Source organism: Rhinichthys klamathensis, unplaced genomic scaffold (genome assembly GCF_029890125.1).
Source record: "Rhinichthys klamathensis goyatoka isolate OS25496 unplaced genomic scaffold, OSU_Roscu_1.1 h1tg000145l_1, whole genome shotgun sequence".
NCBI lineage: Eukaryota > Metazoa > Chordata > Actinopteri > Cypriniformes > Leuciscidae > Rhinichthys > Rhinichthys klamathensis.
In genome coordinates this window covers 999,388-1,025,357 of record NW_026606680.1, presented here as the reverse complement: position 1 = coordinate 1,025,357, position 25,970 = coordinate 999,388, and the positions used below count along the sequence as shown (strand labels likewise).

The following is a 25,970-nucleotide window of genomic DNA, read 5'->3' as shown; positions in this document are numbered from 1 at the left end:
CTACTTTTGTCGAAAGTTGACTAAAGTTTTGTCGCTCGAGTTGTCTTCGCTGATACGGAGAATGGCGGCGAATACACAAACCTGCCAGACATAGGCCCTGTCCCAAATGGCACACTCCGGACTTGTGGACTTCCTCAGAGTCCACACTTCGGCGACGTCATGTAGTGCAGACCTATAGGGCCCTTAGCGCGAGTCCGTGAGGGCGCATTGAGAGGTATTTTTGGGACAGACTAGATAGTCACGTCGGAAACAGGAAGACGGTCTGATTGTTGTTATAGACAGGAGCTACAGGCTCAGGGAAATATCCTGCCTATTGTTGTTGTGTTTACATATGACTCAGTAAAGCCCTGACATTCTGTTCTATTTATTTAATGAATCATAATGCGATTGCGATCATATCATTCAGCTTGCTTTATTATTAGCCTATGTTTGAGACATTAACCACTGGTCGATGATCATAATGTTTGTATAAACTTGTCATAAAAACCGTAATGATTAATTACACTTAAATATTTTCTTCTCAGCCATGTTAACAATTGTCCGTGAGCGAAATCTCCTCCCATCCGTTGTCTGATTGGCCTTTTGCAAGGACTCCTGGGTAGTTAAAGTGCGTGGAGCCTGCATCTATGCGGGCTTCGCGGAAGACCGCTTCAAGGGTACAAAGGGGGCGCTGCTGAGCACACTTCAGAGCGTTAAAATGCTCAATGGGACGCCCTACGGACTCGTAGACTCGGCGAGCACGCGCAATTTAAGTCCACGAGACCGAAAGTCCGCATGAAGTGCGCCATTTGGGACAGGGCCATAGCCAGTTGAGCGTGAACGCGCATGACGTCACGCCCAGTCTCAAATTCCGGCCCGAATTCCTCTTATTTATTTTACTGTACAGGATTATAGAGGCAATCGGAGTGATCATTCAGCCCATCAGGCAATTGTTTAAGCATGTATGGGTTAGAAAAACGGGTATTTTTAACATGAAATGTTGCACAATGCACCTTTAACAACATTTTAATTTAAATGAAAATGTATTATTGTTTAAATTTACTTTTAAATGTACTTACTTGAAGTACATCTTCACATTTCTTTTCATAAATGTCTTTGAAACATGGTTAAAATGTACTGCTAAATGTACTAACACGCATAATGGTAAAATACAATATACTTTAATGTCATGTATTTAAATATATTTGTAACTATACATTTGTAATGAGTTGCAATTTAGTACAATTACAGTAACATTAAATGTAATATCAAATAACACACTACAGTTAGAATTTGAATCAAGTACTTTACTGTATGTGCTTTAGTATGTTAGTGAAGTGTACTTCAACAAATAAGTGTACTTCTTTAAAGCATGACTAAAGATTATTAAAACAATGATTTAAAATGTACTTTAAAGTAAAATATAATCGGACATTATTAAAAATGTGCACTTTTTACTTAAACAGTCATGAAAGTGTACTCTAACAACACCTAAGTGCCCTTTTTTAAATGAATATTTTATATTATCTGCAAGTAAAGATTTCAAATAATATACTTGAATTGAAGTACTTTGATAAAATTATTTAAACTTTAAAAGCTTTTTGGTTACACTATTTTAAGGTGTCCTTATTACAGTGTAATTATGCATTTAAGTACTGAGTAATATTATTTAACTACATGTGATTATGGTTTGGTTTAGGGTTAGCTGCATGTAATTATACATGTAATAGTTATAGTAAGTACATGTAACATGTATCAAAGACAATGTAAAATAAAGTGGGCTTTTTTTACTGGACTGGATAGTGAAGGCAAAGCAACCATTCAATACCACAAAAAAAGCAACTCAGGATGAACCTCATGATGTTGGTTGAGAGAACATCAGAAAGTGCACAGAGTGCAACAATATGTCCAACTTTTGGCTGTATTGTATATTTCGTACCAGTATTACTGATTAAATTATAGCTCTATTGTGATAATGACAGTTGTAATTATTGATACATAACTCTATTGTGCCATTTTACCTGTTGTTCTATGATGGTGGAACATGTGAATGTCCATGAGGTTTTCAAGGTTTTCTGCCAGCGTTCTTCGGTCCAAACCAGTAAGCTTGTCAGCACTTTGGATGCTCTTGGATTGCCAGTCTGTCCAATAAATTCTGTCTTCATGAAGTGTCAAACCAAACGGATGAGGCAACTGACTCCCAATCAACACCTTCAATGCAGAAGAATGAGCGGGCAAAGAATGAATTGCAACCTTTAGCCTATTTAAATAATAAGAAACACACACACACTCATTTCTACCTGTCTGCCTGATCCATCAAAGTTGCCATACTCAATGGTCTTAATGCTAGCATCAGCCCAGTACAGCCTCTCGGTGTGGTAGTCGATTGCCAACCCATTAGGCCAGGTCAGGTTTGTTGAGATGATCACCGTACGGTTGGATGCGTCCATACCAGCACGCTCAATCTTAGGATTTGCACCCCAATCTGTCCAGTACATGAATCTATGGTGAGACAAAACAAATAAGGTTATGTACTTTTTTTATGTTGTGTAAACATCCACAACTACAACTGCAATACTTTACTTCGCTTGAAGCCTTTTTATATGCTGCATTAAAAAAGCATTGTAATGCATTAATTCTTCCCTGTAATGCACCTTATAATACATTACAATACTTCTCTATTCATTGTTACACCTTTAGAAATGATAATGCAAACAACCATGTTCCTATGTAACAAGGAATCTGCAAAAAATGATAATGCAGTTTAACTTTGGTTACAATTATTTATGGAAAGATATAATGCATTATAATGTACATTATGAATACCTTTATAATGCATTATACATAAAGGCTTCAAGTAAAGTGTTAACATTTTAAGCATTTCTGTAGAGCACGGTGCTAGTAACGCCAAGGTCATGGGTTCGATTCCCAGGGAATGCATGAACTGATAAAATGTAAACCTTGAATGCAAGTCGCTTTGGATAAAAGCATCTGCCAAATGCATAAATGTAAATGTTTTGAGTTCACCTGACTGATAAAACCATGATTTCCTGTTTCACTGGGATTCAAAAAAGGTCATGCACAGGCCAAATTTCCTTTACTCATCCATCACTATGGGAAAGACCCAATAAAGTAAGTTGCACAAATTAGGAAATTACTAAGAAAATAGCTTCTTTGTTTAAAAGGGCCATTCCCATTATCCAATCATTATCAATGGAGGTACCCCATGCCAACTGTGAAATATGGTGTATATCTTTGATGTTATGGAGTTGTTTTTCTCCCAAAGGCCCCGGACAACTTGTTACCTCCAAGTATCATCAGATATTAAATCAACATCTGACTGAATCTGTCTGTAAGCTTGAACTGGCCGTGACAGGATATTGGGTCACATTCACTAATAATTATGTGGATTTTTTTGGATTTTTTACACATGCAGGAAGGTTTTTGCGAGAAGTTCTTGTGTGTGTACAAAACACACAAGAGAACTTCTCGCAAAAACCTTCCGCACAATTCACAACAGGCGTGTATGTGCATTAATTAGTTCTTAACCTTGGTCTAATGTTAATGAATTCAGAGTGTTCTAAATGAACGTCCATGTGCCTAAGGTTAGTAATTTGCATAAAACGGCAAAGCAATTCCATTAAGGGCATTATGCACAACCTCTCCTGTACAGAAACACAATAGTAAAATCAAGTTCTTATGTAATATAGCCAAGAGAAGAAATCGCATTTGATGCTTAAAAAGTCTCCGCAAGACTTGAATACTGTTATGCGCTCTACAAGGGAATTAGTCAATCATCCATTTCTCGATTGCAAAAAGTTAAAAATGCTGCAGCTAGACCCTTGATGGGTATTAAAGTGCCCCTATTATGCTTTTTTGAATATTACCTTTCATGTAGTGTGTAATATAGCTGTCTGTGAAAGATGGGACAGTACCCATTTTATTTGGACCAACTTGCTCCTCAGAATCACTAAATGTAAGTATGATTAATTATTGATGTATATGTTTTCTACCAGGTGTTCAAAATACGTAGTTTTGGGTTTTATATTGTGTAGGTCTAACTCGCATTATTACCGTCTTACTGAAATAGTTCTGCTAAGCAGCTGTGGGCCACTATTACCTAAAACTGTCTATTAATGCAGATTGTCTGTCGTTCTTACTATTTTGACTATCGAGATTTGTTTTACACACTTTAATGTTACATCAGTCATCCACGCTAGAGCTCGGCTAACGTACTGTATGCGCTGTGTTTTTGATTCAGATCCCGCATGTGCACCGCAATAAATTAGAAATATGGTTTGTTGATTGACATATACTAGTTAATGCTGATGGTGAGGAATTACAGTTGCAACATCTCAATGTACATCAAACTGAGCAGTGTATCAACGGCCTGCTCAAGTCGTTCTTGGAATCGAGGTTCGGATTGAATAACTAGTTCTTCCAATGTTTTATCAGACTCGTGCTCTGATTGATATGGTAAAATTGACGCCATCATTGCGGTCTTTACAGTGTGTACAATCGGTGTGGACTGAGGAAGCCTCTGGAGCTGAACTTCAGTTATAGTGATCGACGTTTTGTTTCCGACATGCGCTGTAAGCTGTAGACCAATCACAACAGACTGGGCCATCTGGCCAATCAGAGCAGAGTAGCTCGCGGAAAGGAGGGATTTAGAGTGACTGATCCATCCGAGTGACTGATGCATCCGACGAGTCGCTTTAGAATCATTGAACAATGTGGTGATGTGCAATGTATATTATGAGAAAGTGAAACCGTTTTTTGACCTTTGATGCATGTAAACCTGTTGTAGGAGACCTCCAAAACAAAATTAGGAACCTTTAAAATAGCATAATAGGGGCACTTTAAAAAAAAACTGAACATATCACCCCCACCTTGGTTTCACTGCACTGGCTTCTGGTACGTTACAGAATTGATTCCTTTTATTAGTATAAAAAAACTCTTTTTATTAGTATACCAATCCTCGAATAGTCTCACACCATTCTATCTTTCAGTTCTCCTGAATAAATATCACTCTGAAAGATGAGATAACCGACTCTAAACCTACAAAAAATTCCAAGGTCTAAACTACCGGTAAATCAAAGAGGAGATTAGGTGCAGGTACAGCAAAAGCACAAACTCTGGAATAGCTTGCCTAAATATATTAATCACAGCTTAACTTGACTGACTGTTTTATGTTTCTTACTGTGGTGTGATGTATGCTATTTTACAAATGATGTAAAGCACATTGGTCAACATGCGTTGATTTAATTGTGCTATACAAATTAAGTCACATTGACAATTTATATAGGTGGAAGTAATAGATTCATTAGCAGGCTGTGAATATATATATATATATACACACACACACACACACATGTATCTGTATTGTTATGCAGAGGAACTCCTCAACTCAAGATATACTCAAGATTTCTGTGTGAAATCTTTTGTTACGCATAATTTACACACAAATTTGTGAATATGCAAGGGAAGTAAATGTCCTACATCTAATGCACACCTCAAAATCAACACCAAAATGGTTTACTAAGCATAAGCGAGAACCTCTGAAGGATCTCGAGAGATTCCCTATGAAGGAATGGTCTCAGATCCCTGGTCATGTGTTCATCAACATTATAGGAGAAGACTCAGAGCAGTTATCTGGGCAAAAGGAGGTTGCAAGTATTAAATGAGGTGGTGAGCAAAACAAGGTGAGACCCTTCTTGACCTACCCGCCGATCGGGTCAACAACAATGTCCCGGGGACGATCGAGATTCTCCCAGATCAGAACAGTACGCATGCTTCCATCTGCGTTTGAAACTTCAATCCGGTCTGTGCCTAAAGGTGTTAAAAATGGAAAAATCAATTACATTTCTTAACATCATTGGGGAAAATTAATATCTAAGTTTAGCTTTAAAAAAAAAAAAACACTTAAAATATACCCTGATAATGACAATTATTGAGAAAAAAATATCATGCAAAAAGATAAATATAAATATATTTTGCTTGGTGTGAGAGATGAACCAATAAAAGATTAGTACCTGCGTCAGTCCAGTACAGTTTATGTGTAAGCCAATCAATAGCTAGACCGGCAGGGCTTTCCAAACTTGTGTCCACCACAACCTGCAACCAAATTGAATATCATCTGTCAAATTACATGAAAATACATTACAGCCACCTACTTTATAAGGGAGGATTTGCTGGTTTTTGCTAGTTTGTTCTCCAGGGGTCAGTATTTCACACATTTCTCCTCATTTAGTATACCGTATATACTAAAAACATGCATAGTTCATACATTAGACACCCAACAGCAGTGACGTCCACAGACCTAAGGCAAAGGCAAGGATAGAGATTAACAAAAAGGGCACTCCCTACTAACACCCTACTTTCATCATTCTCTCACCTACACATTCATACAATAAATGTATATTTACACACACACTCAAAAGTTTTAGATGGGTTTTAAGATTTATTTAGTTTTTTAAAAAGTCCCTTCCGCTCACCAAGGCTGCATTTATTTGATCCAAAATACAGCATTTTAACAATATAAAATAAGCGTTTTCTATTTAAATACATTTTAAAATGCAATTTATTCCTGTGTTGTAAAAGTAGAATTTTCAGCATTATTACTCCAGTCTTCAGTGTCACATGATTCTCCAGAAATCACTCTAATTTGCTGCTCAAGAAACATTTCTGATTATTAACAATGTTGAAAATAGTTGTGTGGAATTTTTTTTCAGGATTCTTTGGTGAATAGAAAGTTCAAAAGAACAGTATTTTTCTGAAATAGAAAGCTTTAGTACGGCCTTCGGGTATAATAGGAAATGCAGTAGCAAGAGTTTTGTATTTTTGTAAGTATATGAGGAACAGCAACAAAGAACAGAAACTGTTCTACCTACCTGTTACTCATCTAAAGCTACTCTCAGATTTATTTATTTTTTAAAATGCTTTTACTAGTTATAAAGGACGTGTCATTATTGCTTCATTATTACCAGTTGATTATCATGTGTTTTTTATGACAAAACAATAAATCTGTTTCTGGGTCTCAGGCTAAATTCCTGCTAACCTCCTGTTTGGTGCCGTCCCATTTAGCTCTGTTGATGGAATCGGTGGTGACGTCAGTCCAGTATATATATCGCTCACTGGAATCCCAGTCCAGGGCCACTGCATTTCGAATATCAGCCAGTGGAATGACATCATCCAACTTGTCTTCAGTGTCAAAGCTGATTCGACGGATGTCCGTCCTTCGGGCAAAAAGCAGGAACTTGTCAAGACCTGATCAAAGACCAAAGGTCTCCTGTCAGTTCTCCAGATTTGAAAAGTTCATCAGTATAGACAAGCATTTATTTCACAAAGTCAGAAATGTGATCATAATGAAAGGAAAATGACAATTTTAGTATGGATTTGTTAAACAACAGTTATAATTGAACCTATGTATACTGTATATGATCCTGCCAGGCGAAATGCGTGATAACTTGATTATGTCTTGTTCTGTCTGTATCATCTCAGTGAGCTTTTATGAGGGATTACGCAGTGTTTTGAAACGAAAAACCCGTTTTAAATGAATGTAGACGTAGCCAAAGGCTCCCCGTGGTATTAACACAATAACTTTCTGGAAGTTTGTATTGCACTTCTCACGTAACTGTCCCCTTAGGGTAAAGGGCTTATGTTGTAGCATGAATAAAGATAAATAACTAAACAAGAAGTACTTACTCTGGGCACAGTTATAGTGGTCCACCTTTTTAAAGCCTGTAGGACATTCACAGGTGTAGGTCTTATTGCTTGGAAGACACAGGTGACTGCAGCCCCCATTATTGCTCCCACAGCGATTCCTCCCTCCTAAAAATAACAAGAAAAAAATAATAACGCTTTTAAAATGAATTTTATTTACTCATTGGAAACGCATGACGGTGGCGACATTTCGGCAAAACAATGTCATGTCGCTTTATGCAACGTTTCATTGCACTTTCAAAATGAAATGTTCAAGTTTTATTCAAATGAATGAAGTTTTATCCAAAAGAGGTAAATAAATATGAATCTGGCAATGTTTTACTGTGTTGGATGATGCATGTATCAGGGCAGTTCAGTAATGAAATGTCTGGTGAGTGGTGCTAAAAGGTTAATGCTCTATCGTGTGAAAATAACTTACTACCTACTCACCAAACCCTACACTAAACCTAACCGATAGTGTTAACCGATGCGAACAGGAGATAAAAACGTAATAACCAAACCATTTTAGCTTTGAGCTCTTTTATCATGACTTGTGTTTCACGGTGAGCTACCGAGCAAGTTTACTACATCAGATAAGCCTTAAATATTAAGCTTGTTATGTGATGCAAATGTCAAAATATATTAGTTTACAAATCATGTGATATGATAAAAGTGTTTTAAGGTCATAACACAGTATTGTGCAAGAAACCGGATGAAAATAAGTCTTTATTAATCGATAATCTGCCCCTGAAATCATAATTTGTGTGGACAGGAATAAAAGTTGATGGTGCTTTACAGACACTATTGTTTATTTTCAGCTGAAAACTGCAGTGAATTGTATGTATAAGTACGTTTTTGGGGTTTTACAAAAATATTGGTAGAGGTTTTCCAATGAGCCGATGTTGCATTTACTTTAATACGATTTGTGTTTGGAAACATTGTATACCATAAGTGTGGTCTACTATACTACGAGTAATAAGGATTATGTTTGGTTGACCTGCAGGTTGCCTCTGCGGGTGCAGAGTGTGGATGTCCATGGGAAAATGCAGCTTGTTACGGATGACCTCTTGGTTCTTGCCAGTAAATTTGTTTGCACTGTTGATACTCTTGGTGTGCCAGTCGGTCCAGTACAGACTGTCTTCAAACACCGTAATGGCAAAAGGATGTGGAAGACCTGGAAGACAGAAAGAAGGTTGAGAGTTTGGAATCACGTGTGGACTGCTGACGTTAATTGTTTATTTTATATATATATATATATATATATATACATATATATACATAATATATAAGTGCTGTGAATCAATAAAAAATGTTTACAATTGAATTGCAAATTTTTCTGTAATTAATCGTGATTAATCACACCTAAAATATGTTTTTAATATATCTTTATATTGTAATACTTTTACATTGAGTTCCAAAAATAATGTAGAAACAAAGATAGTATACTTTAAATATTTGTTTAATGGCATCTTTTTACTAAGCACTATGAATGTAGGCCAGCATCACTAATACCAGTACTGATACTGATTTTATCCATTAATTATAGCCATTCAACATTACTTTATAATCGAAAGCTATAATTTTTTACCTTTAGTAGGCTGTAAAAAGAAATATATATATATATATATATATGTATATATATATATATATATATACTGTATGTTATACAGTATGTTATATATATTATAATATATAACAATAATTAACGACCGTCTTCCAATAATCAATATATTCTGATGATTTATAAACCTCCTGTTGTATTTAAGAGTGAACATCAAGCTTAAATGTTATGTTTGGTCAAATAATTTTTGGATTCTCCACTACAGTAAATAGCTGCATATGTAAAAAAAAAAAAAAAAAAAAAAAAAACCTTGTAGGCTATGGAATGTCAAGCTTTTTGTCTACACCTTCTACTGTTACGTCCATAGGTTCAGGTCAAATCTGACCCAGGGGTATATAATGCTTTTTTTCAATGCAGCTGTGTTTTCTGAAGAGCGTCACAAGATCTCTCTCTCTCTCTCTCTCTCTCGCTCTCTAACACACACACAAAAGGTATTTGTATTTATATCAAGGCATTCTAAAATTCTTTATTCTGATTGGCTCACAGATGCTCTAGTCTACGCTAAGCCTGAAACAGAGTTAAAATGAAAATAAGTACCTTAGAGTCTAAGGTACTTATTTTCATTTTAACTCTGTTTCAGTCCCTGATTACGATCAGCTGAGTGTTCTAAGCTGTTGTAAAATACCCTTTAAACACACTTGTGACATTTGTAATAATGACAAATGAATCAAGTTTTACTATAAAGTGCATTTTACATCATGTTTTAGCAATGTTTTGTCATGCTTTAAAGAAGTACACTTACACTTGTGTTGACTAGCATACTAAAGCACATGTAAAGTTCTTGATTATAATTTTAATAAGTGTGTTATTTTGTTACATTTCATGTTAATATTTTAAATGTACTAAACTGCAACTTCATCATTACAAATATGTGAATACAAATATAAACATATGGCATACATGTTTAAATAGAAATCACATTAAAAAAAACAGTAGTCAACATTTGAAGTGGATCAAAAGCTTTCATCAAAAGTTATACATGAATTTTGAACAATACCCGTTCTTGTCTTAGGACAACTTTTTTGATCCACTTCAAATTTTGACTACTGTATATGCTTGACAGTACATTCGGCAGTACACTTGGAAACAATGGAAATAATTATGAAATTACATATAAAGATACTTAAGGGGGTCAAAAAAACACTCTAAAGTTCAGATGATTGCATATAAACTGATTCTAAACTATAATACATTTTCAAGTGTATACAAGTGTCGGAAAACAACACACACTTGAGTTCACACTTAAGTATATTATTTCTGTAAAACAAGTATGCTAAACTGTACTTCTTTTTCACAAGGGCTTATTGGGAATCCATTTTATTTGGGATAAAATCAGACATGACGACAATCTGGTGTACTGTAAACTTTGAATTCAAAGAAGATGAGGTAAACCATTTTCAAACTACTAATTAGCTACTTTCCATCCATCCATCTGGGATTAGAAAACCCTTCCCTTCCAGCAACAGTCAAACAGAGGTGGCAGCGATAAAGTTGTTCCTACCATCCCTACCTAAAACTACAGCTAAAGACCTCCGCCATAAACAAAAGGCACTTTCTATATAACCCTCCTATTTTTTTATACTTATAACCTAATATTTTTTCAGTTATTTCTCTTCTTTTCTGCAACTTCTGTGCTATTCTAGCTTATTCTTTAAACTTGGCACTCTGCCAAACTATAGGCGTGTAAAGCGCCCTGCCTGTATCTCCCGCCTTTTCTGCACCTTTCACCCTTCTCCAGGTGTACACACACAGCGTGGGGTTGTTTTGTGATCTTATCTTTGTAGAAGAGCAAGGATAGGTTTGAGTTAGAAGGTTTGTTTGCCTTTTTTTCTTTTGTTTCCAGCACCGCTGCCATCTGCTGTCCCTCCTTGCTGGTACCTTTCTCTTGTCATCTCAATCATCATTCGCTTTTGATCTTGTTTTACCAGTCAGCATATCTTTTCTCAGTGTGTGTGCACTCTGATTTTTTTATAATGCTGGTGCCTCCCCTCCCTAGTAAATCTGTCATTGATGACCACTGTAAGCAAATCTGCTCTGAATTTTTTTTTTTTGAGCTCGGTTTTCAAGTCTAAATATTCCCCCACCTTTCCCAGGTGCACAGGTATTTTGTTCCTGCAAACCCCGAGGCTTAGTCTTCCTTTCTAGTGTGCCATTTAGAGGGAACATTGGTTTTGCACTCTATCACACATCAGAGAGACACCTGAATTTATCTACAAGACATCACTTATCCTCGAATGAACAGAATATTTTTTAAAAAGCACAGCAGCCTGACCAAGTTTCTTAAAGGACAATCTGTAAATCTGTCCAGCTGTTGAAACACTGAACTGACAATAGAATCGATGTTTTGTTGAAGCGAAGTGTGTTTTGAAATAATTTGTCCATAAGATGCACTTTAAAAGTTTAAACAGAAAACTTTCATTTACTCTGACTTGAATCATAACAGACAGATTTTTGTGAAATCAAACTAACAGAACTAGTTGATGCAATATTAAATCACACTACAATGTTTCCTATTTGAATGTATTTTGAAAAGCATTGTATTCCTGTGATGCCAAAGCATCATTACTCCAGTCTTCAGTGTCACATGATCCTTCAGAAATCATCTGATTTATTATTATTTTTATTGGGGCTCAATTATTAATAATGGTTCTTATTATTATCAATGTTGGAAACCGATGTGCTGCTTAATTTTCTGCAGCTATTTTTTGACACTTCCATTAAAAATTCCAAAAAATATTTTTTAAAAAGAAAGAAAATAAAGCAATGAATAATTTTAATCAGCAAGGATTCATTAGATTGATCAAAAGTGACAGTAAAGACGCTTATTATGTTACAAAAGATTTATATTTAAAAACAAACCTGTTCTTTTGAACCTTGATTCATTAAAGAATCTGGAAAAAGATGCATCAGTTTCCACAAAATAACTATGAAGCAACACTGATGATAATAAGAAATGTTTCTTGAGCAGCAAATCAGCATGTTACAATGATTTCTGAAGAATCATGTGACACTGAAGACTGGGGTAATGATGCTGAAAATTCAGCTTTGCAACACAGGAATAAATGACATATTCAACTATATTATATATTTATAAAATATAACTATTCACATAGAAAAGTCATTTTCAATTGTTATAATATTTGACAATATTACAGTTTTTACTGTATTTGTTTGATAAAATAAATGCAGCCTTGGTGAGCAGAAGAGACTTCTTTAAAAAAAAAAAATACTCTTAGAAAAAAACACTATACAGTATCATCTAATATGTAATGTATAAAAGCATCTGGAAAAGAATAACGGTTAAAGTTTTGTTTTTTCTTACCTTGGCTAATGACAGCCTTCCTATTCTTCCCATCCAGGTCAGCTCTTTCGATGACGTGGTGTTTGGCATCCACCCAGTACATACGGTGACCGGCATAGTCAATGGTAAGTCCATTGGGCCAGAATAGGTGTGTATCAGCAATTATTTTCCGATTAGAGCCATCCATGTTGGAATATTCAATGCGTGGCATATTTCCCCAGTCAGTCCAGTAAATCTTCCTAAAGACAGAGCATAAGTGATGTAAGAAGCATAGTTGAATGTCAATGCAATAATATGCAGTTAGGGCCCAATGAATCAAACAATAAAATGTTGATACCTTTTTGATATTGGCATAACATTGGGAAAAAATGAAAAAACTCAATTATAACTTTCATAACTTGCAATTTACAGTAATTACTGTGCATAGGTTCTTACCTTGAGGGCTAAAACAAAAAGTGCTTTTGAAGAAGAACTTACTGGATTTGCGAAAGTTTTCCAGGTTAGTGACACCAAATCTATAAAAAGTACTCCAAGTTTTGTTTGGTGCTGCTTTTTAAAACGTGAGCGCTTTTTTTGTAAGGACTGAAACAAATTCTAATAATGTCGCCCTACAAATAATCCTTATTCTTTATTTATTCATTTCTTCTTTACATTTTCCATCATGCATTTTATCCCTCAGATAAATTATGCAATGCTTTGGCTTTTCTCTCATACAGCAAGATCTACGTACATCTGTGTAAGAATCAGTGGAAGCAAAAGCCTGTCGAAACAAGAGCTAAATCTTGTTGGAGAGGGAGAATTCGAGCCAGATTTCATAAACCCCTTTGTCCTTCATGACAAAGAGCCACGATGAGCGTCGGCTGCAACTCAAGCCTTGTGACTTTCTCTGAATAAAATCTTTGCACAGCCTTTGCGATTAGAAGCAAATTGAGTTACGAAGTTTAGGCAGAAGTCACCAGAATGGTTTCATGCTCGGCTTACCATTGCTTATTACAGAAAAACAACTTCTGGTCACAAGAGGGGATTTTTCCCCATGCAGAAGAACAGAGGCAGTGACGGTTTTCAGTATATAAAATGATAAATGTACTGCATTTCAACACGCATAAATTAAAGGGGTCTCGGCACGAGGAAAGAGTCTGATCTCCCTTGTGAAAAAAGAGGTACACTTAAGAGGACTTTAAAGAAGAAAAACGTAAAGCTTTCAGGCACTTAATTGCATGTTATGTAATGTATGTAGTTACTTCTATTGTCTTTGAGGTGTGGTTTACGTTTACTGTTAAATTTACTGACAAGCGTTTATGGTAAACTAAAATCATTTATATTGAAACTTGTGTCTTGTATAGAACTTGTATGTAATGATGAAGTTGCAATTTAGTAAATTTAAAAGGGATTACCTTCAAATGTAAAATTGAATTACACACTAACCTACAGTTCAAATTATAATCAAGTACTTTACATGTGCTTTAGTATGTTAGTCAACACATCAGAATAAGTGTACTTCTTTAAAGCATAACAAAAAAATAATAATAAAATGATTTAAAATGTACTTCAAAAGTAAAACTTCATTTGACATTATTACAAATTGTACTTTTTAAAAAAGTACTTAAGTGTGTTAAGTAACATTTGTGTATTTATGGCGCAATGCATGTGATGAATATCGTTTTGAAGGATCCAGCATTGTTTGCAAATTGCATTCTACAGTATATGTTTAGTAAAACACAACAGTCTGAATATTTACCCTTCAATGGGGTGCAGAGCAATTGCACGGGGTTTCTCCATTCTCTGCCATAAAAGCACTTTACGGTGTGTGCCGTCCAGATTCGACACTTCAATACGAGACGTTCCTGAGTCAGTCCAGTAGAGCTTATTTTGAATCCAGTCTATGGCCAGACCACCTAAGATATAATAATAATATAAAAAATAATAAGAATAAAATAATAAAAAATAAAAATAAAGAATAATAATAATAATAAAAAAGTCATATGTAACTATTATTCAAATGTTATGCATTTCTTTTCCTTGGGGAAGCAGAGAATCAAACTGAGCATCACATTAGAGAATATTAGATCATCTTATGAAAATGTAACTTCATCTTGTAAAATAATTGTAATATCTTAGAATATATTTTTTTATAATTAGACAGTGTATTAGTGCTGCATGACTTTAAAAACGTAATTGTTGATTACTTCCCTTGATATTTTTTGTTTTAGTAATTTTGTTTAACCAAAGCTTTTATTAAAAAAATGTTTGTCTTCATCTAAGCTACAAAATCATTCCAAATAAGCCAATAAATGTTTACTTTACTGCTGTTTTATACATCTATTAATCAACTGTCAAACTTCACATTGGTTCTCTAAACGGCATGAAGAACAAAACTGCACAAAAAAATTCAACAAATTATACACAAAGCGAGCAACATAATACTGGAATGTTTCCATTATCAAATCAATGAAATTGTCACTAACTGCTTTCAACAAAAAATAATTAACTATGTTGATTCCTCAAAAAAAAATTAAGTTGTTCCAACTAATTTAGTTGGATTCCTGGAACCATAGCATAGCACATGCTAAATGTAACTTATTTAGGATGTATTTTTAATGAATAAGTAAGACATTACTGTTCAATGTAGTAAAATCAATACCTTCGTATCACCATCCATAACCAAAATCTCTATTCTTCAGCACAATGATAACCACAACAACTTAAACATAACAGAAACACTTTTACACTTCAAATATAACAGCATTAAACACTAACAGGACTTTCCCTTTGATAAAAAAAAAAAAAATGTTGTTCCAATGAATTTCTTTCTTCTGCTGAGCACAAAAGAATATATTTTGAAGAATGTCGGTAACCAAATGGGTTTATGGGCCCCATTGACTTCCATAGTATGGAAAAAAATATACTATGGAAGTCAATGGGATCCATCAACTGTCTGGTTAGCGGCATTCTTCAAAAAATCTTCTTTTGTGCTCAGCAGAAGAAAGAAACTCAGACAGGTTTGGAACAACTTAAGGGCGAGTAAATGATGACATAATTTTCATTTTGAAGTGAACTAATCCTTTAATTGCATCATTTACTCTCCTTATCCACTCCTATGTAAACATGCTGGGAACTAGAAATCCACTGGCCAATTTTCAGTTAATAAGACGAGTTGAATTCATTCATACAACTTTCATAAAACACACAATATTAAGTTGGTGTAATAACAAAATAATGTTTGCAACTTAAAAGGTTTAATTAAAACAATAAATTATCATTTTTAAATTACAACCATGCATTTAAGCAAGTTGTGGTAATAGTTGTGCACTGAAAATATTTTTTTTTATTCAAGTCAAAAATATGATGTAATGTGGTTGCATCAACCTACAGTAAAAACTCATTTATACCACCACAACTACACTATATGGGTTAAATCAGGTAGAAATCGCTCTTTAAAGTAACTGCAGGTTTTTGCAGTGTGGCGTATGTGAAAAGCAAGCAAGAATCCTAGAATGACAGCAGTGGATATGAGGAATATATTGTGAAAATGGCTTGCTGAACTGATCAAATATATACTGCTCACCTGGGCTCTCAAGACCCGTGGACACGACCTCCTCCACATTGCTACCGTTGAGGCTGGCTCTCATGATACGGTCCAGTGTGACATCTGACCAGAATACTAGCTCTTCGTTATGATGAAAGTCCAAAGCAATGGCATTTTCCAGATTATTGAGTAACAATGTGTACTCAGCACGGTGCGGTAGAACTTGTCGGATGTCAATCCGATTTGCAAACAACAAAACTGGTTCTGGACCTGGGAAAAGAGAACAAGTTGATATTAAAATTGGACATCTCTGTTCCAAACCACCAATGTTTTGCTGATTTCATAATAGATATTCAGCCTCACCCAAAGCCTTGCAACTGCGTTTGTCTGGTCGAAGCTCATAACCTTGAACACACCAGCAGTGGAATCCTCCTTCTATGTTGGTACAGCCTTGACTACAATAACCTTCATCCGCACATTCATCAACATCTGGGTTCAGACACAGAAGCAGGAAAGATTAGAGAGGATGAAATACAAAATATGAATAACATTAGTTAGTTTCCCCTTTAGTTAGAGTAACACGATGATTCAAAAACAGAGAGATTGACTGCAAGACTGTACGGTTTAGAACTTGCAACAATTTCTAACACTACAGTGAACAAAGTAGCCAGAAACATCCCTGGATTTCTCCACTTAAAGATCCAAATGAGCTGTAATAAGAGCAAACATTGCTCAGTGATATTGTTCTAAGCTGAATTTTTAAATTTCAATAGGGAGTTGATGTGTAAGAAGGGTCAGCCAACACCTGTCCTATCTCAGTAGATTGTCAAGCTTAATGTTGAAAGGTCCCTGATGACTTTGTTTTATAAATCTTATATCGAGTCTGTTTTAAAATTCCCAATGTTATGCTGGTATAGTGTGAAGGCAAAACTGCTCTTTTAAAAATAGTTAATGCCAGTAGCAAGGTTTTGGGTGTCCAGCAGTCACCCTACCAACCTGTATAATGGCCAGGTAGTGAGGAAAGCTTGATCTATTTTAACGGTTTGATCCCGCCCTCTTTATTTTGAGTTTCAGCTTTTGCCCTCAGGATCTTGGTTCAGGTTCTACTCTATAACAGGTACAGACACTCATTCATTCCCACTGCTATTTCTCTGTTAAATTTGGGTATGGGTGGAAGAGGGTGTAGTGGGTAGAGGGGATTTTGTCTGTGGCTGTTGTTGTCGTGGATTATATGTTATTTTTTAATGGTGTTTCTAATGTATGTTATAAATTGTTTTGTTTGTATGCTGGCCTTTGCTGCAAAACCAATTGCCTATCGGGGGCATAAATAAATGAAGTGAAGTGATATTATACCATAATATCCCTGAAACTAAACTGCCACCCTTCTTACCCCCCTACGCTCAGTAATTCAGTGTTTATGTACGGTGAAGTCTTAGGCATGTTAGATTCTACTCCATAAAAGTTATTTATACCCTTGTATAAATAACCTGTTTATCACTGTAAAGCTGCTTTGAAACAATCTGTATTGTATACATACAGCACTAGTATGAAGTATTGTATAAAGCACTATATAAATAAAGGTGACTTGACTTGATTTTTTTCAGAAAGAAGTGCACTTATTTGTATTGAATGTGTACTTTAAATATTATAATTAAATTATGAAAAAAAAAAAAAAAAAAAAAAAAAATTACTTGCTGGAAATATAATATTAATGAAATAAAAGGCCACTTAAGTGTTCTTAAAAGAGAGCACACTTTCATGACTTTGTTTCATAACACACTTAAGTACACTTTTAAAGTGTTATTAAAAAAAGTCAAAGAAAATTTTACTAAATAGCAACTTCATTACAAAAGTTAAATACATGAACTTTAGAGTGCTTTTTTGACTCACTTAAGTAGGCCTTAAGCACATCTTTAAATGTAATTTCATAATTCTTCTGTTTTTGGAATATGTGTACAACATACACGTTTCAATAAAAAAGAAATGGCATTAAAGTATATTTTAGGTTACCATACATGCCTGCCAATCATATTCAGCAGTACACTTTAAAAAATATTTCAAAAACAGTAGAATTATGAAATTACATATAAAGATGAGCTTAAGTCCTACTTAAGTCTGTCAAAAATACTCTAAAGTTCAACTAATTGCATTTAATATAAATTTAAACCTACAATACATTTGCAATTAACAAATAATTGCGATTAAGTCTCTGAAAACATTACGTTTAGTTAGCACTTAAGTATATTATTTCCTTAAGTACTGTTTTTAAAAAGTATGCTAAACTACACTACTTTTGTGTGCCAAACATTGTTCTTTTGCCATTAGTTGCAATTGCCATTCATTTTTGTATGCACAAGGAGTTTGACAACAGACTGTGTGCTTCACAATGAGATCTGATCTCATTATCATCCAGTCTGTCTGGGATTAGATGAAGAAACAGAAAAATCTGAGAGAGACTACATCTATAAGAACTGTGGCAACATCTCCAAGACACTCATTTATAAACTGTACAAATATACAAGTGCATAATTCATATTATAAATCAGTTTATAAATCCTATGCAGAATTAATCCAAATATCAGTAAAAAATATATATATATATTAGATATTTACCTTTACCCTAAGAATAGAACAAATATAATCCTGTTCAAAAGTTTATATCCCCTTTCTAAGTAACTTTCTTTTCTGCTGTCCTTAGTTTTTTCCCCTTGTCTGCTCACCTCTGCATGTCTTCCCATCCTGTGTTAATGTGTAGCCGGTGTGACAAGTGCAGTGCACCAGACCTCGAGACATCTGGCATTTCTGTGAGCAACCTCCGTTGTTAACATTACAATTTTCTTCACTTGACTTGGAGCCTATAAACACACACAGGCAAACATTTGAATGTTAACAAAGAGGAGGGAATGTGATATTTTCAGAGGAACTACCACTATTTGTCTTATGTGAGATTTCACATGCGCTTGTCTGTCTGCATGCAATAGTGCATCGTTTTTGTAGACTCACGGCAGTCCTGGAATGGATGTTCATCAGTCCCATCTTCACAGTCTTTGATGTCATTACAAACCTTACGCTGGCCAATACAGCGGCCATTCTCACACAGGAACTGATCCGACGCGCATGGAGGAGTTTCTAAGAAACAAGGGGAATGTAAAAAAAGAAACAGAATAAGACAATAAAAAAGCAAGTAATGCAGCAAAGGTGATTGAGCCGATATTAAAAATATTAATGCTTTTTGTGCACATTGGTCAAGATATGTGTGTAGGCCATTTCAGAAAACAAAACTAAGTATGCACAGTGTGCGAAGTTTAATTCTTAACAACTCTCTTAAAAAAAAAAGAAGTTTTTTTTTTATTTTCAAAAGTAATAATTATTTAAAAAAAATACTTCTTAAAGATAATATAATATTAATGAAATAAAAGGCCACTTAAAGACACAACATGTAAGATTTTGGGATTCAATTATCCAAAAACCAATGTTATATATTTTATAAAGAAATTCCCTATTTTGTAGGGAATTAGTTAAAGATTAAAGATTTTTCTAGTCGACTAGTAGTCGTACATTTTTGCCATTTGTCGACTAATCGCATGTTTATATTAATTTAATTACTTAAATATATACTGGGGGGTTGGGGGCAGATTATGCTTACTCAAGCGCACACATACAGCTTTCTGCAAAGCACCAGCAAAAGTAAAGATTATGAATGTGTCGGGGAAAAAATAGCAATGAGCCCTTTTATTTATTTATTATAAATAAACTAGTGTTTTCTGTTTTGACCAAGTAAAACAGCACTGCGCTCCCCCACAATTCTAATTAGTCAAATAAAGAGGACTGTATGAGTAGTAATTCAGCACTTGCGGCTATTTCATTAGAATGAAATAAAATAATGTGAATAAGTGATCAAATGTGATTGTAACAACGCTCAGGAAAGGAGGCGACGGGAACCGGAAAACATTAAACGCCAAAACACAAGGCTCCGGGCCCGCCCTGCTTCATAAAACTTTAATACATTCACTCATCCATGAACATGATGTCTGCCTGAGCCCCGTCGGATTGCTTTACATCGGCTGTGGAGGTGAAGACGACAACTCCCATGATTCCACAATCATTCACAGCGCCATCAAGCGACGCCTTTGTTAATGTTCAGAATAAGCGACCTCTAGCAGCAAAACTTACATACAGTTGGCTTTTATATTCCTCACCTGTCTTTTCACAGCCTTCTTCATCACTGCCATCAGAACAGTCATTTTCTCCATCACAGCGCCATGATAACCGCACACATCGACCAGACATACAGCGAAACTGATCAGCCATGCACATCGATGTGCCTGACGGTAAGAAAGAGGCATGTGACATGTGAAATACACTCACACACACAAATATTACAATAACTGTTACTCACTGCAGTTCTTTTCATCTGATTGGTCGTCGCAATCGTATTCTCCGTCACACCTCCACCCTCCATTTATACACATGCCACTGCTGCACATGAACTCTGCAGAACGGCAGGGTTGGTGGGAGGCTGCGTTCACACACACACACACACACAACCAAATCAGACATACACACAATCCTAAAACACTACTCCCAAAAAAAAAAAATCTATTGAAACTTTTTTTTTTTGTCAAATATAGGCCTATATGCAATTCCACATTTGTAATGAAGTTGCAATTTAGTAATTTATTGCAATTTAAAATATATTAAAATTAAATGTAATATCAGTTAAAATGGTTTAGTAACATACTAAAGCACATGCAAAGTACTTGATTCAAAATAAGTGTACTTCTTTAAAGCATGAAAAAAGATTATTAAACCAATGATTAAAAATGTACTTTGTAATAATGTCAAATTAAAAGTTTTACTTTAAAGTACGAGTACTTACACGTTAAGAAAGTACTTAAGTACACTTTAGTGACCTTATATTTCATTAATATTATATTACCCGACAGTACAGTTTTTAAAAATAGAAAGATTTGAAGAACACTACAAGTGCACATTCAGAAAAAATAGGGTTCTCTTACGAGAGATACTCTCGTACTGCGTAGTAAAACTACGCTTTGGGGAAAATCCTTTTCCACGAGAATACTAAAGCCTAAAATTATCCTTAATTTTGTATAGATGTAAAACGCGTTGCCGCAGCATACAGACCTAGGCGAGACAGCTCGCGTGCCGATTGGCTGCTGTGCTGGCAACTGCTTAAGCCTATCGAGCGAGACCATGAAGGGCTTCGCGCCCTTCTGCGTCACGTCCCGCCGAAACGGGCGTGGCTTGGGGCTATAAATTGCGCTCGCAGGCTTAACTCTGTGATTTTTAATCCTTCAGCGAAGTCTCCAACATCGCTGGATCCGAGGAGAAGCCGCGCCGTCGACAGAAGCAACTCAGCGGGACGAGTCAGAAGCTGCTGGCCACGCCACCTTCACCGCCTTCCCAGCTGCGCTATCCGGCGCCTATATCCTTTCTCTATCTCTGTGTGTGTGCTCGCCGGCGCGATCACACACCCCATCTTCTAAAAGAGCTAACGTCTTTTTAAAGATGGTTTCCTGTGGCTCGTGCGGAGCCTCACTCATCGACGGGGACCGCCATCTTCTCTGCGTTTCCTGTCTGGGTGAACAACACGCTACTCTTGCGCTCGCGGACGGCGGCTGCCCTAACTGCGAGCTGTTGCCTTTAGCGACTCTGCGGACTCGCTTGGCATCACTGCAAGAGCCTGTGTTCACCGCTGTTGTACCGCGCCGTAAAAAGCGCCGTGCTCAGCGTAACCCGGAACCCTCCCCCAGCCGCCATAGCTCTCCGGTGCGCCCGCGAGCTGCGTCACCGGCTTCATCCCTGTCCATCTCCGCCGGACAACGGCCGCAGCCTGCCGCCGTTTCTGTCGCCGACGAGGATGAGGTCGACGCGATGCTGAGGGAAGGCGATTCCTGCTCTCTCCTGGCGTCGGGCAGCGAGGATTGGGCGAGCTCTGTGGACCTCGCTCCTCCTGCACGCTCATCTACGGGAAAGAGAGCGAGCATCGAGGCGGAACTGATTCGCGTGCTCACTCTGGCCACGGCGAGCCTTGGCCTCGAGTGGGTGTCGTCCGAACAGCCCCCCCCCCAACCGACTGGACGGTTACTTCCTGCCCGGGGAGCGCTCATCTCCTGCTTCAAAGCCAGCGCCGTTTCTTCCTGAGCTTCACGAAGAACTCGCTAGAGCTTGGAACTCCCCGTTCTCGACCAGGACACGTCCTCTGTTTCCCTGGCGTTCTCCGCTGTCGACGACGCTAAGAACAGAGGATACCTTTCCCTGCCGCCGGTCGAAGAGCCTATAGCAGCGCACTTATGCCCGCCCTCCGCTGGACGGCGTGCTAAGATGGCGCTGCCCTCTAAGGCTTGCCGCATGACGTCATCCCTGCTCCACCGCGCTTTCGCCGCTAATGGACAGGCTGCGTCAGCGTTGCACACGATGGCCACGCTACAGATCTTCCAGGCCGATCTCCTCCGCAAGCTGGACGAGAGAGGGGCTGACGCGATCTGTGTGGCGGACTTAAGGAGCGCTACGGACCTCGCTCTCTGCGCTTCAAAGTCTGCAGCACAGGCCATCGGACGGAGCATGGCGGCGCTCACTGTGTCTGAGAGGCACCTCTGGCTCACGCTTTCAGACATGCCGGACGCGGAGCGCACCGCCTTCCTCGACGCGCCGCTTTCCCCTGCGGGCCTCTTCGGTACCTCGGTCAAAGACTTCACTGACAGGTACGCTGAGGTACAGAAAGCGACACAGGCTATGAGGCACTTCCTCCCGAAGCGCTCCAAATCTGCAGCAGGCCGTGCGAAACCGTCTGCTCAGAGCTCGCAGCCTAAGCCTCCGCCCAGCGCCTCTTCTCAACGGCGCCAGAACCAGAGCTCAAGACCGCGCTCTCGATCTTCCAGCCGCCGCCCCGCGACGCGTGACCCGCGGCCGAAGATCGCGTTGAAACCCGAGGCCCCGAAGTCATCCTAGCACTCCTAGGAAAACGACGGTGTTCAGGTCCCGCTGCGGTCGGACCCCCATCGAAGTTTGCCGGTCGTCCAGTCCCAAGAGAAGTGACTGGTCCAGTGTATATAGCAGTCAACAAGCCGGTCTCATTGCCCGCTTGCCTGCACACAACAGCCGTTTTCACGGCTACCCAGATAAATCCTTTAAAGAGCGTATTTTCTGGTGTCCCGGCCACGGCCGATGGTGTTTCATGTGTAGTAAGACTGCCCACTGTAATGTGCCCATCCCTACACACAAACACAGCCCCACACACAGGGCTCGCGCACATAAAATCGACCCAGATCGATTGCGCAACAAGCGTAGCAAATGTGCCCACGACTCAGTGCCCACTTATGCTACCTCCTGCACGTTTCACAGTTTCTGTAAAAACGAAACTGGCGTGCAGGCGCTCTGCCCCGGCGAGCGATGCTATAAAGGTGGTAAATGTGCCCGCTCCCCCGTGCCCACACCCACACACAAGCATCACAATTCCTGTGGAACTCGTCCAGCCCTCTCCCTCCCAGTTAACCACTGTAGAGGGATCGAGCGCGGACATTCTGCCCGCTGTCATCAGCGCGGCCCCCGCCTCAGATGTTTTGAGCACGGCGCTTACGTCACAGCTCACCGAAGCCGCTGTATCGAAAGCCGATCAGAGCGCGCTTCAGCCCCTATCAACCCGTGCTGTTGCATGGGCGAAGCTCCCCGGAGTCTCGAAATGGGTGCTAAACATCATAAAAGAAGGCTATTCGCTGCAGTTTCGAAACCACAGTGGGCTCGAATGTAGCACACCTACTTCGAGCCGAAATTCAGAAACTGCTGAGCAAAGGGGCTATATAACCCTTATCTCAAGCTCAGAGCGAAGGGGGTTTTTACAGCAGATACTTCCTAGTACCCAAAAAAGACGGGGGTCTCAGACCCATACTAGATCTGCGGCAACTGAACAAAGTGCTTATCAAGCGCCAGTTCAAGATGCTCACAACCAGAAAAATCCTTGCGCATGTTCGCCAAGGGGACTGGTTTGTGTCAATAGATCTGAAGGACGCGTATTTTTAGATACAGATTGCGTCACGTCACAGGCGATTTTTGAGATTCGCCTTCAAGGGTCAGGCTTATCAGTACACAGTCCTGCCGTTCGGCTTGTCCCTAGCACCCAGTACATTTACGAAGTGCATGGACGCAGCGCTCACACCCCTCAAACTCAGGGGCGTTCGAGTGTTGAACTATTTGGACGACTGGCTCATTCTAGCCCAATCTCACTCAGAGATCATGGAGCACAAGGCCATGTTACTGAACCACCTCGACAGTCTCAGTTTAACAGTGAACTGGGAAAAGAGTTTGCTAGTGCCAGCGCGACTGTCACCTCAGCGCACACTGGATGTTCAGCGCACAGTCAGCTCCTTCCGCTGCGGCGCTATAGTCCCTCTCAGGAGTTTTCAAAGGATGCTGGGTCTAATGGCCTCAGCATCTTCAGTCCTCCAGCTGGGCCTGCTGCGCATGCGCCCACTGCAGTTCTGGCTCAAAGAGAGAGTGCCTCACAGGGCGTGGGCAACCGGTCATCTTCGCCTCAAGGTCGATCAAGCGTGCATCACAGCTTTGAACCCTTGGGGGTCGAAAGACTGGTACCATTCAGGTGTAAGCCTGGGGACTTTTTCGAGACTGAGGGTGGTGTCTACGGACGCATCCAATGCAGGATGGGGAGCGCTGCTCGAGGGCAGACCGCTTTTCGGCCTATGGTCAGAGCGAGAGAAGCTCCTCCACATAAACTGCCTCGAAATGTTAGCGGTGTGCAAAGCGCTCACGCGTTTTCGCCCCCTGATAGCGGGATGCCATGTTTTGATACGTTCGGACAACATATCAGTGGTATCCTACATAAATCGCCAGGGCGGCCTCAGGTCGCTGATGCTATACAGGCTGACCAGGCGCCTTCTGATTTGGGCGCGCAGCAACCTGCGCTCGCTGAAAGCAGCGCACGTGCCGGGTCGCCTGAATGTAGGACCAGACAGACTGTCCAGGAACTACGTTCCGACAGGAGAATGGTCTCTACACCCACAGACGGTACAACTACTGTGGAGGAGATTCGGCAGAGCGGATGTAGACCTGTTTGCGTCTCAAGAGAACGCTCACTGTCCAGAATTTTTCTCGAAAAACAAGGACGCCCTGACCCATTCGTGGCCTCGTCGTCCTCTCTATGCTTTCCCCCCTGTCTCCCTCCTAGCCCAGGTGGTGGAGCGGATCAGGGAGGAAGGATGCTCAGTGCTGCTTATAGCGCCGCTCTGGACGAACCAACCATGGTTCCCAGCTGTGATGCAGTTAGCGAGCACCGCCCCGTGGCCAGTGCCTCTGAGAAGGGATCTCCTTTCTCAAGCCAATGGCTCGATTTGGCATCCCCACCCGGAACTATGGTCCCTTCACGTGTGGGCCATCAACGGGTATCCGCTGACCTCCCTCAGGGAGTGTTAAACACGATCACACAGGCCAGAGCTCCGTCTACGCTACGTCTCTATGCCTCTAAGTGGTCGGTATTTTCTGGTTGGTGCACAGCTCGTGGTGTGTCACCCCCGGATTCCGGAGTGGCAGAGGTTCTCTCCTTCCTACAAGAGCTGCTGGATAAGGGCAGGTCCCCTTCCACGCTCAAAGTATATGTAGCGGCCATAGCGGCTTTTTCCGAAAAGACGCCTGGTCAGTTTATAGGAAGGAACGATTTAGTCATCCGGTTCCTAAGAGGAGCTAGGAGGCTGAATCCTCCCAGACCTCCCACAGTACCCATATGGGACCTTTCTATGGTTCTGGAAGCCATGAAAGGTCATCCATTCGAGCCTGTACAGGAGATTGGTTTAAAACACCTGTCGTTCAAG

At 39.1% G+C, this 25,970-nt stretch overlaps 1 protein-coding gene across 3 annotated transcripts in view; it reads right to left on the bottom strand.

Annotated features, from left to right (window-relative positions):
* lrp4 (low density lipoprotein receptor-related protein 4) overlaps positions 1 to 25,970 on the bottom strand; it is a 109,985-nt gene that overhangs the window by 21,280 nt on the left and 62,735 nt on the right. For all 3 annotated transcript variants that reach the window (XM_056257847.1, XM_056257848.1, XM_056257849.1), the window contains exons 7-21: positions 20,528 to 20,647; positions 20,328 to 20,453; positions 19,132 to 19,257; positions 18,849 to 18,983; positions 16,492 to 16,617; positions 16,168 to 16,398; positions 14,341 to 14,497; positions 12,624 to 12,841; positions 8,678 to 8,854; positions 7,684 to 7,809; positions 7,037 to 7,245; positions 6,012 to 6,093; positions 5,703 to 5,808; positions 2,280 to 2,481; positions 2,001 to 2,190 (exon numbers count right to left, since the gene is read on the bottom strand). In XM_056257847.1, coding sequence (XP_056113822.1) covers positions 2,001 to 2,190; positions 2,280 to 2,481; positions 5,703 to 5,808; positions 6,012 to 6,093; positions 7,037 to 7,245; positions 7,684 to 7,809; positions 8,678 to 8,854; positions 12,624 to 12,841; positions 14,341 to 14,497; positions 16,168 to 16,398; positions 16,492 to 16,617; positions 18,849 to 18,983; positions 19,132 to 19,257; positions 20,328 to 20,453; positions 20,528 to 20,647 — 2,331 coding nt within the window. The remainder of the gene's footprint in view (positions 1 to 2,000; positions 2,191 to 2,279; positions 2,482 to 5,702; positions 5,809 to 6,011; positions 6,094 to 7,036; positions 7,246 to 7,683; positions 7,810 to 8,677; positions 8,855 to 12,623; positions 12,842 to 14,340; positions 14,498 to 16,167; positions 16,399 to 16,491; positions 16,618 to 18,848; positions 18,984 to 19,131; positions 19,258 to 20,327; positions 20,454 to 20,527; positions 20,648 to 25,970) is intronic.